Source organism: Agelaius phoeniceus, chromosome 12 (assembly GCF_051311805.1).
Source record: "Agelaius phoeniceus isolate bAgePho1 chromosome 12, bAgePho1.hap1, whole genome shotgun sequence".
In the NCBI taxonomy this organism is placed as follows: domain Eukaryota; kingdom Metazoa; phylum Chordata; class Aves; order Passeriformes; family Icteridae; genus Agelaius; species Agelaius phoeniceus.
Genome location: NC_135276.1, coordinates 21,078,307 through 21,091,240, shown reverse-complemented (window position 1 = coordinate 21,091,240; position 12,934 = coordinate 21,078,307). Strand labels below are relative to the sequence as shown.

The 12,934-nt window shown below is 53.1% G+C and overlaps 1 protein-coding gene across 4 annotated transcripts in view; it reads left to right on the top strand.

Moving 5' to 3' along the window:
• ANKRD11 (ankyrin repeat domain containing 11) overlaps nt 1-12,934 on the top strand; it is a 130,648-nt gene that overhangs the window by 93,057 nt on the left and 24,657 nt on the right. For all 4 annotated transcript variants that reach the window (XM_054640918.2, XM_054640920.2, XM_054640919.2 and 1 more), the window contains 2 exons: nt 4,414-4,558; nt 11,604-11,742. In XM_054640918.2, coding sequence (XP_054496893.2) covers nt 4,472-4,558; nt 11,604-11,742 — 226 coding nt within the window. In that variant the 5' untranslated portion in view covers nt 4,414-4,471. The remainder of the gene's footprint in view (nt 1-4,413; nt 4,559-11,603; nt 11,743-12,934) is intronic.

Below are 12,934 nucleotides of genomic sequence, written 5' to 3'. Positions count from 1 at the left end.
TGGGGAGGCAATGGTGGAGCAGCCTGGGCACACAGCAGGGCTGGGCTGAGGCTGGGACACTGGTGGTGTTGAGAAGCTGTGGTGCCTCACCCCTGGAAGTGTTGGACAGGGATTGGAGCAACCTGCTCTAGTGGAAGGTGTCCCTTCCCGTGGCAGGGGGTAGAAAGGGATGAGCTTTGAGGTCACTTCCAACCCAAACCATTCTGGGATTCAGTGGTTCTGTGTGTTGAAAGACTTCAGCTCTTGGTTTTTTGCCTTTGCTTTCCAGAGCTGGGGGACAAGTGTCAAATTGTGGGTGTGAGTTATTAATCAAAGGCAATTTTCAAAGATTTAAGACAGCATCCTTTAAAGGAGACTAAAGTATTAAAATTTTCATTTTTCACAGGCTTGTTCCTATTCCAACCTTTTCAGACCAAACAAATGTGTTGGATCTGTGCAAATAATGTCTGGGGCTCTAATTGCATTGGGGGGTTTGCATGGGCAGGAGCCTCCAGCCAGCTCCCTCCTATTCTGGCATTTAAAGAAGGCTCCACAATCTTTTTTACTCCAAGCTGGCGGGGTACAGGCAGGCTGCAGTGCACAGATCGTGGGCATGAGATCATTTGTTGTGGCTTCAGATTGAATGGCAGGAGTTTGGCTGCTCTGCGGGAGGGCAGGGAAAGAGGGCTGGGTCCAGGAAAGGCTGTCATTCCCCTTGCAGATGCATCTGGAAATGTTCTTTATTCTTTCCTCTGAGGGTGGGGAGGCTGCCCAGAGAAGCTGCCCCATCCCTGGAAGTGTCCAAGGCCAGCTTGGAAGGGCTTGGAGCAGCCTGGTCCAGTGGAAGGTGTCCCTGCCCATGGCACAGATGAGGATGTTGGGGTGTTGCTCACAGGTTCCATGAAGCAGGAGGGGTCGGGATGGGGAGTTTGAATGTCCATAGGGTTGGTTAATGAGGAACTGCTCTCCTGTTGGGCCCAGAGTTGGTGCTGTCTGGCAGGGCTGGAGTCTGTGGGCTTTGTCCTTGTTCTTTGTCCCTGTCCCAGTTTGCCCGTTGCCTTCGCTGGGAGCCTGTCCTGGCTGATGGGTGCCACTGCTCCCACGCTGCCTCCCGGCTGCCCACACGGCCTGGGGTTGAAGCCAGCAGTGCTTTCATCCTCTTCCTCCTCCCTCCAAGGGGCAGATGACACCTCCTTCCCTTCCAATCCCTTTCAATCCCTTTCAGGCCTTCTGAGGTCCTTCACAGACATATTTGGTCTCAGTGTGTGGCTTGGACTTGTTATGCCCTGGGCAAAATAAAAACCATTTTCAACTGTTTCCTTGGCCCAGTGAGGGGACAGGGGACGATTGTGGGTGGGTGTGCCCGGGGCTGAGCCCTGCCATTCCCAGACTCATTCCTCATGGCTCCAGCCCTGCTCCTGATTGTGTTCCAGAGTCCTGCTCCTCCATCCTGTGGGAGGCTGCTCGGGGTGCTGTGGGGGCTCTGACCCGCACCCAGGGCAGGGTGGAGCAGGAGGGCCCCAGTCCAGAGCAGGGTGACTGGGCTGGGTGTCAGCCCTGCTCTCCCAGCTGTCAGTACTCCATGGGCTGGGGCCACCACAGCCTTCCCTGCTGGATGCAGCCATCCTGGAACAGCAGGAGCTGCCATACCCAGGCCAGTCCATGCCCGGGCAGGCTCCCCCTCTCTGCTCACCGCTTTCCCAGGGGGCTGTGTGGGATCCAGCCTCTCCAGCAGCAGGGTCTGGGGGCCTGGTGTGCACCGGGCTGGCCCCTGGCCAGGGGTAAACAGCTCCTTTGTTTTCCTGGAGAAGTACGAGGGATTATATTCTGTTGAGCTCACTCGGTCTCCCACTTGGTATTGTGCAGCCACATGTAATCGGCTCCTGCGAGGAGCTGAGTTAATTGTTTGTGAAATAGGAAGGGTGCTGCTTGTCTCCTGTAGGGAGGTGAGCTTGAGAGGGGCATTGTGGAAAGGGGTGGCTCATCCAGCTCCTAAATTAGGAGGGATTGAAGCCAATTTGTCGTTCTGCAGCCCTAGATTTGCCACTCTGCAAATGCTGTCTCGAGCTGGGGAAGGCTCTTCCAGCCAGGAATCTGTGCCTCCCCTCTGACTCTTATTAAACGTGCTTAAAAATGAAACGAACTTATTAAACGTGCTTAAAAATGAAAGGAAGGCAGCGTCGTTGTCGGTAATTGTTGTGCAAATGTGATACTCCCTGCAAGCTGTGGAACAGGCCAGGGCTGTGTTTACCCGGAGAGGCAGCCGGCTTTCCAAGTGTAATGAGTCAGCTCCGCGAACAGAAGGGGCGCAGAATTAATCTGGCATCCGTCTGGCCTTTTCTCAGTTAAACAGGTTTTGGAAGCTCCACGTGAATAGGTGCCTACCCTGGTACAAGCAGCCACAAAGACTTGGGAGTGGGCACGTTTTTTTGGGAATACATTGGCAGTGTGAGGATCCTGGAGCGCTTTGAGCGGTGACGTGGGGCTGGGTTTGGGAGCAGAGCGTGGTTGGTCCCACCGTCAGCAGAGGTGAAGCTGCTTGGGTTTAATATCTGTTACAAGGAGTAAATAAATGTCCCTCACCCAGCATTTAATCTGAATTTCCACCTCTTGGATTTGCAGTGAATATTGAAGGGAATATTGTCCTCTGCTCCTACCTCCTCCCAGGCACATGCTCCTGTCTCCTTAATGAGCCCCTGTAAGAGAAACTGAGGGGAAATAATTCTTCTGTGTTCCCAGCTGGCTAATGATGCCTGGCAGAGGGAGATTCCTGGGGCTGGGCATGGCTGCAGGGACCCAGTGGATGTGCAGCATGGAGGGGACCCTGGGGGCTCTCAGCTGTCCCCGTGTCAAGCAGGGGGGACATGAGGAGCTGTTTTCTCAGTTCCCAAAGTTTTGTTCCTAAATACAGGATATGAAATATGGGATAACAACCTTTCCACAGCCAGGCTGAGGAGCTGGGCTGGAGAATCAGCTGCCTTGGGAAGCAGTCTCCTGCTGGAAACACCAGCACTGTCTGTGCCTGGTGCTTTGGGAGTTTGTGCTGTTTCAGGGCTGGGCTGGAGCCTCTGAACCACCTTTAAAACAAAACAAAAAAAACCAACCCAAAGTGTCCCAAGGCCTCTGAGGTGTAAATGGAACAAAAATTTTGAAGGGATTTCCAGAGAACTTCTAAATACAAGACTTCTCTCTCTCTCCTCTCTGAGAATTCCCATCTCCCTGGACAATTTCCTGCAGTTGTAGCTCTGCAGAGCTGCTGCTGTAAGATGTAAATGGTTCAATTTAGAGCTGGCAGGTGACAATTATGTTGGGAGAAGTTCCTGTCTGTGCCACTCCAGCCTCAGGCCAGGAGCCCAGTTGCTGTTGGGGTGTCACTCGTCACAGATATCCCATTCCACTGATGCTTTCCAGCCTTGGTCTGGGGAGAGGGGATATTCTCTTTCACCTGAGAGGGCTTTGGCTGCAGCTGGTGTTCTGAGCCCTGCCTTGCTGTATTTCACATGGCACTTGTCTTTCCAGCCCTGTAACCAGGCAACACAGGAGGAGCAGGAGCTTTGTCCTCTCCAGGTTGGCTTTCCCAGGCCAAGGTGCAGGGCAGGGTGAGGAGCTGTGAGAAACAGTCCTGGAACACCGAGCCCTCCGAGCTCCCTGCTCCCACCTCACAATGGCAACACGTTCAGAAAGTGCATCTTTAACAGAGGTTTTGTAATTTGTTTGGTTCTGCAAGCGTGTCTGGGAATTCAGTGTGGCAAACTGGGGTGCAGCCTGGGCTGTGTCTGTGTGTCCCCATGTTCAGGACACACTGTAGGAGGCTCTATATGGGCTTGGGGGGATGCTGTGCATGAGGAGCAGCAGGGCTGTTGCTCTTTGGTGGGATTTGATCCCTTCTGGGCTATTCCTTGCATAGGAAACAAGCTGTGTCTGCAGCTGCAGGATCCACTTTGGAGTTGGCCTCTTCTCCCAGGAAACAAGGGATAGGATGAGAGGAACCAGCCTCAGGCTGTGCCAGGGGAGGTTCAGGCTGGACATCAGGAGGGATTTCTTCATGGAAGGGGTTGTCAGGCATTGGAAGGGTCTGCCTGGGGAGATGGCAGAGTTCTCATGCCTGGAGGTGTTGTCCAGGGAAGGCCTGGACGTGGCCCTGAGTGCTCTGGGCTGGTGACAGGGCTGGGGTTGGGCACAGGTTGGACTCAGTGTTCTGGGAGGTCTTTTCAGGCTCAGTGATTCTGTGTGATTCCACGTGTGAGTCCTTGCAGCACCTCTGTTACTCTCTGGGAAGGTGGCAGGACCCTGCTGCAGCTTTTTCCACATTTGAGGGTGCTCTGCCATCCTGTGTTGCCATGCAGGGGTTGGGAGGGGGTTTATCCTTGCTTTTCCCCCCACAATGGAGAGGCCCTCTGAGATGTCTGACCTCCCTTCTCCTCTCTCCTGCAGACGGTTGATGATGAGGCGATGGCAGCATAAATGAAGATCAAGTAAGGAAGGCAGAACGATGCCCAAGGGTGGGTGTTCTAAAACACCACAGTCAGAAGATTTCTCTCTCAGCAACGACATGGTGGAGAAACAAACGGGGAAAAAGGTAACATCTTTGGGCCACCCGCCCTCCTTTGGGGTGCTGCTCTTTGAGCCTGGAGTTGTGAAGCCATGGCATTGTTTGACATGGCAGGAGTTGTCCTGGGATCTTACCTGGGCATTTACATTGGTGTGCTGGTGCTTGCCAGCTGATGGGGCTGGGTTTGTTTCTCTGTCCCTGTGGCTGCAGTCCTTCCCAGGAATTGCTGTGCTCTCCTGGACCTGAGTCAGCTGAGCAGCAGGGGCTCCTTTGGAAGATTCTCTTTTGCAAGTTCTGTGTGTTTCTAGGGGTTTCTGCACTCAGCTGTGGAGACCTGAGTTATGTGGGGATGGTGCAGGTGTGTACTGGGTGAGGGAGGAGCTTCTCCTCCTCTGGGTGCAAATCCAGGTCCTTGTCAGCACGGCTGCTCTGGCTTTCCCCAGCAGCACTGCTGGACCAGGCTCAGCCTGGGAGTTGCTCTGCTGAAATTGCTCCTTCTGAAAGTTGATCTGAGGTGCTGTCTGGTTTTTGGCGTGGCTTAGGTGAAACTACTGAGATGAAATCTGAGTTTAAGGATAAATACCTTCACACTTCTCCTCTTCATCCCATTTTGCTCCAGGCATGAGCCCAGTCTGCTCTCGTTCAGCCTTTTCCCCCCTTGTCAGTATCAGTCATTTCCAGTCAATAGCTGTGCAGAAAACTGTGCAAATGTTACCTTTAAATAAACATGAAAACCTACATCTACTGAATTCTGCTAAGGAACAAATCCCATCCACTTCCCTTTCATCTCCTTGCTCCAGTTTCTCAGCATTCCCCTGGGAGTTTCTGCCAGGCCCGGGAGCTGAAGCTGAGCATGGTGAGCCCCAGCTCCGTCACTTCCCCTGCAATCCCTCCCCAGTGAGGGCAGTAACTCCTTGTCTGACTGAGCTCATGTTACTGACAAAATGAGAAAAATACAAAAGAACCACCAGGAAAATCCAGCGGGGTTTGGTCATGGAGCACCTTGGTGGCATCTGCCACATCCTCTCTGTGTCACTGCAGGTGCAGGTCAGCGCAGGAGTGCTGTGGGGCTGCTGGGAGGGGCAGATGTGGGATCAGGGATGCTGGAGGGGGAACAGCTGCCTGGCAGCCTCGGGGAGATGCCAGCCTTTGCCCTGGCAGAGGAGCAGTGCCCAGCAGTGCAGGATATGTAAATACAGGCTCGCTCTGCGCCGGGTAAGAGGCTTAATGCTGGCGCAGGTGCTTGGGGAGGGAGAGGATCAGTTGGAATATGAATCAGCTCCCATTTTATTCCATGCACTCCCGGCAGCTCAAAGGCTGTGTGTTATTTACAGAGCAGGTTTGGCGAGCGGCGCGGGGCACGCCGGGAAGCGGAGTTATCTCCTGCTGGCTAAGTAACTAGGACACAATTCCTGCCACTGAGAGGGGACAGGGCAGGCCTGCTGCTGCTTCAGTTCTGGCTTCTTCACTGGCTCGTGTCTTCCAGGGCCTGAGCTGAGCTCAGCCTGAGTGGCTTTTGCCCTGTTTCTGGTTAATTCTGAAGCTGAGCTGGAGCAGTGACTCAGGGGAAAAGCACTTCGACCTCCTCCCTGCAGACGCTGTTGTACCTGCCTGTCAGCAAGCGCTGCCTTGCATTTATCTTGCCTTTGTCAACACGTTCAAAGGCCCGAGCTGGGACTTGGCACAGCTTCCCTGGCAGGCTGGAGAGGGAGGGCAGAGCCCAGGTCAGGCACAGGGACCCACCGTGGGCACGGGGAGAGCGTGGCAAAGTGATGCCAACCAAGCGTTCTCCTCTTAATGGGACCTTAGGATCAATGGTTGATTTAGCATTAAACAGGCTTTACATGCCTGGGCTCTGCAGCTCTGGCAGATGGAGGGGGGTCCTGGTGCTGCACTGGGCTGAGTACCACAGGGGACAAGGGGCTGGCCTTGAGCTGAACAACAGGAGGTTTAGATGGAATGTTGGCAAGGAATTCTTCCCTGTGAGGGTGCTGAGGCCTTGGCACAGGGTGCCCAGAGAAGCTGTCGCTGCCCCTGGATCCCTGCAATTGTCCAAGGCCAGGCTGAATGGGGTTTGGAGCAACCTGGGCTAGTGGAAGGTGTCCTTGCCCATGGCAGGGGGTGGAACAAGATGAGTTTTGAGGTTCCTTCCCCCCCAGACCATTCAGGATTCTGTGATCACCAGCTTATTCTGTGATCACCAGCTTTTGCTCCTGAGTTCCATACTCCATCACATAGCAGGCTCCCAGGGCAGCTGCCCTGCTCCAAGGGCTCCTGCTTGGAGGAGAGGCTATGAGCTGCTGCCTGTCAGCAGCAGAGCTCCTTACAGGAGGGCACTCCTGGCTCTGCTCCCTGCCCCTCCATGGAGGGACTTGGGACTAATGGGATGCAGCCCTGAGAGGGAGGTGGATTAAAGAGCCCGTCTGAGGGGTTGGGTGCTCCGTGCTGTTGGGTGAGGAGCTGTTGGGTGAGGAGCTGTTTCTCCCAGGGTTACTGGAGCCCTTATAAGGCTGCACAAGCCTGCCCGGGGCGGGCGCTGGCAGCCCCCGAGCTCCTCCTGCTCCCTTCAGCCTGGAGGCTTTTGTAAAAATCTGCATGCCATATATGAATAATTCTCCTTTCTGGTCTAGATCCACAGATCCCCCTAGCAGGAGGAGATTACTCATGGCTGAGGCAGAGCAGAGCACCACAGCAAGGGTTATATCAGTTGTCAGAAGCATTTCCTGAAGGGCCTGGCCTGGCTGCGTGGTTACACCGTGTGCTCAGCACAGCCTTTGCCTCTTTATGGGGAAATGCTCCCTCTTGCACAGTCAAAAGTGCATTTTTGCTGCAGTGAGCACCAAGCAGAACAGCACTTACCCCGGTTTTTGCTTGTAGGAGCTGGCAGAGGTTAAAAAAATGAGGTTTTTCTCCTTCACCTTCTCCCCTTTCCAGAAAAGGGAACATTGTCCTTATTTTTTGGTTCTTCATGAATCTTCATGAAGCTGTTGTGCTGTCAGGGCTTTCCAGACTGGATGAGTGAGTGCTGGGCTCCATGTCCAGCACAGAGTCACCCACTGGGGTGTGAACCCTGCAGGGGTGTCTGGGTGACTGAAGAGATGACATTTCAGTGGAGTTAATCAGCCCATGCTCATCACTGGGCCATATTTCTTACAAACTTTGGTGCCTGAGGCTCACAGGAATGGGGCTTCAGCTCCAGTCACCTCCATGTTCCACATGTTTTATTGCAGCATTGATAACAACACAAATTCAAACTTTGTGGCGTTTTTTGTGTGTGCTTGTGCTGTACTCTGGCTTTGGGAAGGCTACGAGGGGCCCAGATTTAGGGAATTGTTTGGTTTTCACCACATCCAGTTGCTTTCTGGGTAAAACTGAGTCCATTCCTTTTTGTGGTACAGGGTGGGAACCTTCTGCCCCCTCTCCCTCCCTGCTGGCAGAGCCAGGACAGACCCACTGGTGCAGGGAAAGTCCCTCTGTGGCAGCATTTGCTTTTTGCAGCGTGGGCTGATTGCCCACAGCAGGAGTCTGACGTGGGCCATGGCCTGGGGCACCGGCCTTGGAGCCCTCCTGGGCTTCTCTTCCCAGGCTGCCCGGGCTGGTTTTGTTCATTGCTGCCTAATTTTTACTGACATCACAACCTGAAATGCTTGGAGCTCATTTTGGAGAACAAAGGGCTTTGGGGATTTCCATGGCTGGCAGTGCAAGTCTCTGCATAAGCACTGGGCTGCGAGTCAGGCTCTGTCTGAGCAGGGTGACGGGGCTGGAAATACAGATTTCTTTGCATGGCTTTGTAAATCATACAATCATGGGCTGGTTTGGGTTGGAAAGGACCTTAAAGCTCATCTTTGAGGTTGCTCAGAGCCCCATCTAAATGGCTCTGTCTTGCAGAAATCTGCATCAGAAAACCCCAGAGGATTGTTTTTGCTCTGAGGACTGGCCTCTGGCCAGTTTGTGTGTCACAAGTGCCCTCAGCAGATTGGTATCAGGGTCTGTGGTGCTGATGGGAGAAGCCCTTCCATCCCCACCCTGCAGCATCTCACTCTGGGTGGCTGCTGGGGCCAGTTCCTGGTGGGTTTGTGCTCCGACCGCAGCAGCTGAGAGCAGCTTGTGGTGCATCTTTTCACTTTTGCAAGAGGAGCTCAAGGTGGGTTGTTACTCATACAGTAACTCTCCTGCAAGTGTAATGTGGCAGGAGGGGATTTTTTCTGCACTCACAGCTGCTGACTGCCCTTTGCCAAAGCAGCTTTTATTAACACCTGCAAAGGGGAATTTGCTGCTGCTGCTGCTGCTGAGCTCTTGACTCTTCCCCATCCCCAAACTCCTGTCCCTGCCTTGGAGAGCCCCAGCTCTTACACAGGGCTGTTCATACAGGTTTCTCTGCAGTGTCAAGGCCAGGCTGGATGGGGCTCTGAGAGCCTGATCTGTTGGAAGGTGTCTCTGCCCATGGCAAAAAGGGTTGGGATGAGATAAGCTTTGAGGTCCCTTCCAAGCCAAACCATTCCAGGATTTCGTGATTCTCATTTGGATTTGTTCCATTTGTGAAACCTGATTCCTATGAGTCTGAGCTTACTTTAAACATGAGAAGGCCTAAAAATGAAACCAGGTTTTACTCGAGTGAAGGACAACATTCTTCATTACAGAATTGGAAATAATTAGGGAAGTAAAGCTTAAAACAAGAAAACGAAAACTTTCAGGAATTGGACTCTCCAGCTGCCTTGATGTTCCACCCAGTGCTGCAGGCATCCCCAGCAGGTCTCTGCTTTCCAGGGGGAAGCAAAGTCTGGATCTTCCCCGCTCCAATTAGTAGGAAAGGTTATCGTGGTGCTGCTGTGGGAATGAAGCTTCAAAGCGGTGCCGGTGCTGCCGCCGCTGCCGGATTGTGCTGAGCTGGCTGCAGCAGCAGCTCCCAGCCTTGGGGTGGATGCACAGGGAGCTCTGCCCGAGCTTGCCTGCTGCCAGGATTCACATGGACACTGCCAGGGCCACGCTGGGCTCACCTCTGCTCTCAGGAGGGTTTGCTCGTGGGTTTGTTCTCTGCTCTGTCTCTCCTCCCACAGGGGGATTTTAGCAACGTGGCTTTAAACTGACAGAGAGCAAGGTTAGATGGGATATTGGGAAGAAATCGTTCCCTGGGAGGGTGGGCAGGCCCTGGCAGAGGTGCCCAGAGCAGCTGGGGCTGCCCCTGGATCCCTGGCAGTGCCCAAGGCCAGGCTGGGCAGGGCTGGGAGCACCCTGGGATGGTGGAAGGTGTCCCTGCCCAGGGCAGGGCTTGGAACATGATGAGCTTTGAGGTGCCTTCCAACCCAAACAATTCCATGATTCAAACTTTAGAATGAGATGTATTTTTACCTGTCCTACCCTTTTTCTCACTCCTGAGTGAGTGCACAGAGATCCCAGGCAGCATTAATCCAGCAGAAAACCTACCTGTATGTCTGAGAGCATCATTGAGATGCTTCTTGAACTCTGACAGCCTTGGTGCCCTGACTGCTTCACCCTGGAGGAACCTCACAGACTCCTGTCTGAAGTGTTCAGAGATGCCTTTTATTCAGGTCGATAGAAGGAAAAGTTCAGACTGTGAATGGCCACTCTGGGAAAAAGTGCATTATTTATTTGGTGGCTTTTTTTTTTCAGGCAATATACACATTTTATTTTATTCCTTTGATAAAATATTTCATAGAATTGTAGAACTAGGACAGACCAGGGTACCTGCTCACAACATGACATTCCTGGCAGGTGATGGAAGCCCTCTGCCCTTACTGCCACCTCAGAGCAGTGGAAGTGGCATCATTTTTTAGTTTGAACTATTTTTGTTCACCTCAGAAAGCATAAAAAGCAAAAGCTTTTCAATCTGGAGGGCTGAGAGGAAATGCTGGAGTGTTTATTTTGGCTGTGGGGGCTCTGTCCCGTCGCTGCAGGGCCGGTGCTCTCCAGCAGGGCTGCCCTTGCTGGGGCTCCGAGCGTGCCTTGGCTGCCTCCCACCACACAGCCCTGTCAGGCAGGTTTGTTTCTCTTGCTTTACCAAAAAAGGGATTCCCCAGCCCATTTCCTTCATCCTCGCTCCGGGGCTGCAAACACATCCCCTGGGGCAGCTCAGGGGCTCCTCTCTCCTCTGTGGGTGAGCTCTGGGCTCCAGACAGACACGGAAAGGAGAAGGAGCGACGCGCACGGTGACAGTGACACCGCAGTCCTGTGACTGCTGGCACTGAGGCCACCTGCCAGGAGCTGCCAGGGCCAGGCACAGGGACTGTGCCTCTCTAAACAAGGGAATGCTCCTAGGTTGGCTCCTCTGAGCTTCCAGCCAGCTCGGGCATGATTTTGTGTGCTGAGGTTCTTGTGTTTAATCTCACTCTGCCTCTCAAGCACAGAGTCTGGGGTTTGCTGGGTTTTTGAAATCAGATCTGTGACAAAGCTGCTTGTGCTGCTCGTGTTGTTCAGGCAGGGGCACAGTGGTCAGTCCAGAACTGCTCACTTAAAATAATCCTGTTCCTCACATACAAAAACCACAGTGCATGACCTGGGGCTGTGCATTCCTGGCACACTGGACTCCTGGAGTTTGAGCTGGGAACCAGCTCTCCCTGGTCAGGTGAAAAATCTCACCTGTCTCAGTATCTGTAACTTCTGTTTGGCATGTTCATTCAAAATCTCTCCTTGCTTTTGAGCAGTTCACAGCATTTCTGCTTCACATTAAAATCCAAACCAGCCCAAACAAGCAGGACTGATACAAAGCAGGAATGGGTCTTTCTTGTGGTGTGGTTTCATTTGGAAATCCTCAGATTCCCCCATCCCAGTCTGCCTTCCCTCCATGCCCACAGCTGTGTGCATCCTTAGCCTCACACAAAGGGTTGGCATCATTTTTCACAAGAATTGGTTGGAATTTGGCACCACACAGCAGCCTTGATTGGCCTGGCTCTTCTCTGGTGCTCGCAGAGCTTTGTGTCATGGTGGAGGCTGCATTGGCAAACCCACATTAGAAAGGGAAGGGATGTTCTATGAGGCCTGTGCAGGATTTGGGGAATCAGGTGAGCACAGTGTGGAGAAGGCTCTCGTTGACCTGGGTCTCTTTTCTTTCCAGGATAAAGATAAAGTTTCTCTAACCAAGACTCCAAAGTTGGACCGGAGCGATGGCGGCAAAGAGGTGAAAGAGCGAGCGACCAAACGCAAGCTGCCTTTCACTGTCGGAACAAATGGAGATCAAAAGGACTCGGATACAGGTACAGCAATGCCACACCCCACCCTCACACCCTGGCTGCTGGGGAGCACACAGGGTCCAGAGTGCAGCCACTCCATAGGGAAGTGTTGTACCAAATTCCCCGTGTTTTTTGTTTGAAGGAAGAGGCACGTGGACAAGGGGCTGGAGAACTGCTCTGCTCCACATGTGCACATCTGTTCTTAGTGATCTTTGTAGGTGACAAAGCCATGGCTGTGTGAGGAGACCCCCCTTCTTTCAGCTCTTGTCTGTTTTCCTTGTTTCTGATTATCCCAGTTCTGTGGCTGGGACAAGCCATGGAGCAGGGCCTGCTTGTGAGAACTTGGAAAACAAGGGAGTAAAGCTGAGTAGTCTTCAAAAGAAAATCACCAAGTAGAATCTGGTCAAGCAGGTCAGTCTTGTAGCAGAAGAATGGCTGGTGCATGAGGCTCCTGGATGGGCTGTTGGATTTGGTAGCAGTTGGGAAGAGCTGCCACAAGGCTTTGAGCATGGAGAAAATGGTGTTGTTTGGTTGTTAGGGGCTGAGCTGTGGATTTCTGGGCAGAGGTTTGTGTGGGTCCTTATTGTCCATCCCTAAGAAATGTGCATTTGGAAATAGTTGTGATAAAGCTAAGTGGTTGTGTAAAGAGATAAAAGGGGCTAAAAGTTGTGAATGTGCTTGAAACTGGCCCAAGGGCTGTGTTTGGTGGTGCTGTGTGGTGAGCCTGGCAGGTGGCCTGATGTGGGACGTGTCTCCTCTGCTTCAGGAGTCAGGAGGGCAGATGTGGGAGGGCCAGGAGTGCCCCTGCAGCAGTGAGGACTGTTCAGGGGCAGGACACGTGGTGGTGACGTGTCCTGAGAGTGGCCCAGTGTCTCCACGGGTTTGTGTTCCTGAACTCCCTGTCTGGGGAGAGACTTTCCAAACGTTCATTAATTCTCCTAAACCTGTTGGCCATTTGCAAGGTTTTGGGTTGCTGTGGTGTCTCCCTTGGGGTGTCACCTTTGCAGGGGTGGCTGGGGCCAGGCAGAGCTGATGAAACAGAGCTGGAGCTGCTCTTTGTCAAGGGTGTTTGTGCCACCTTCAATACTGGGTTGAGAGTTGAAGCCCAAACTCGCTGCAGGGCTGTCTGACCCTCGTGACAGCTGGAATGTCATGACAGGGATCTGCTTTTCCCAGGGCTCCAGGCTCTCTCTGGCTGCAGAGATGTTGGAAATGT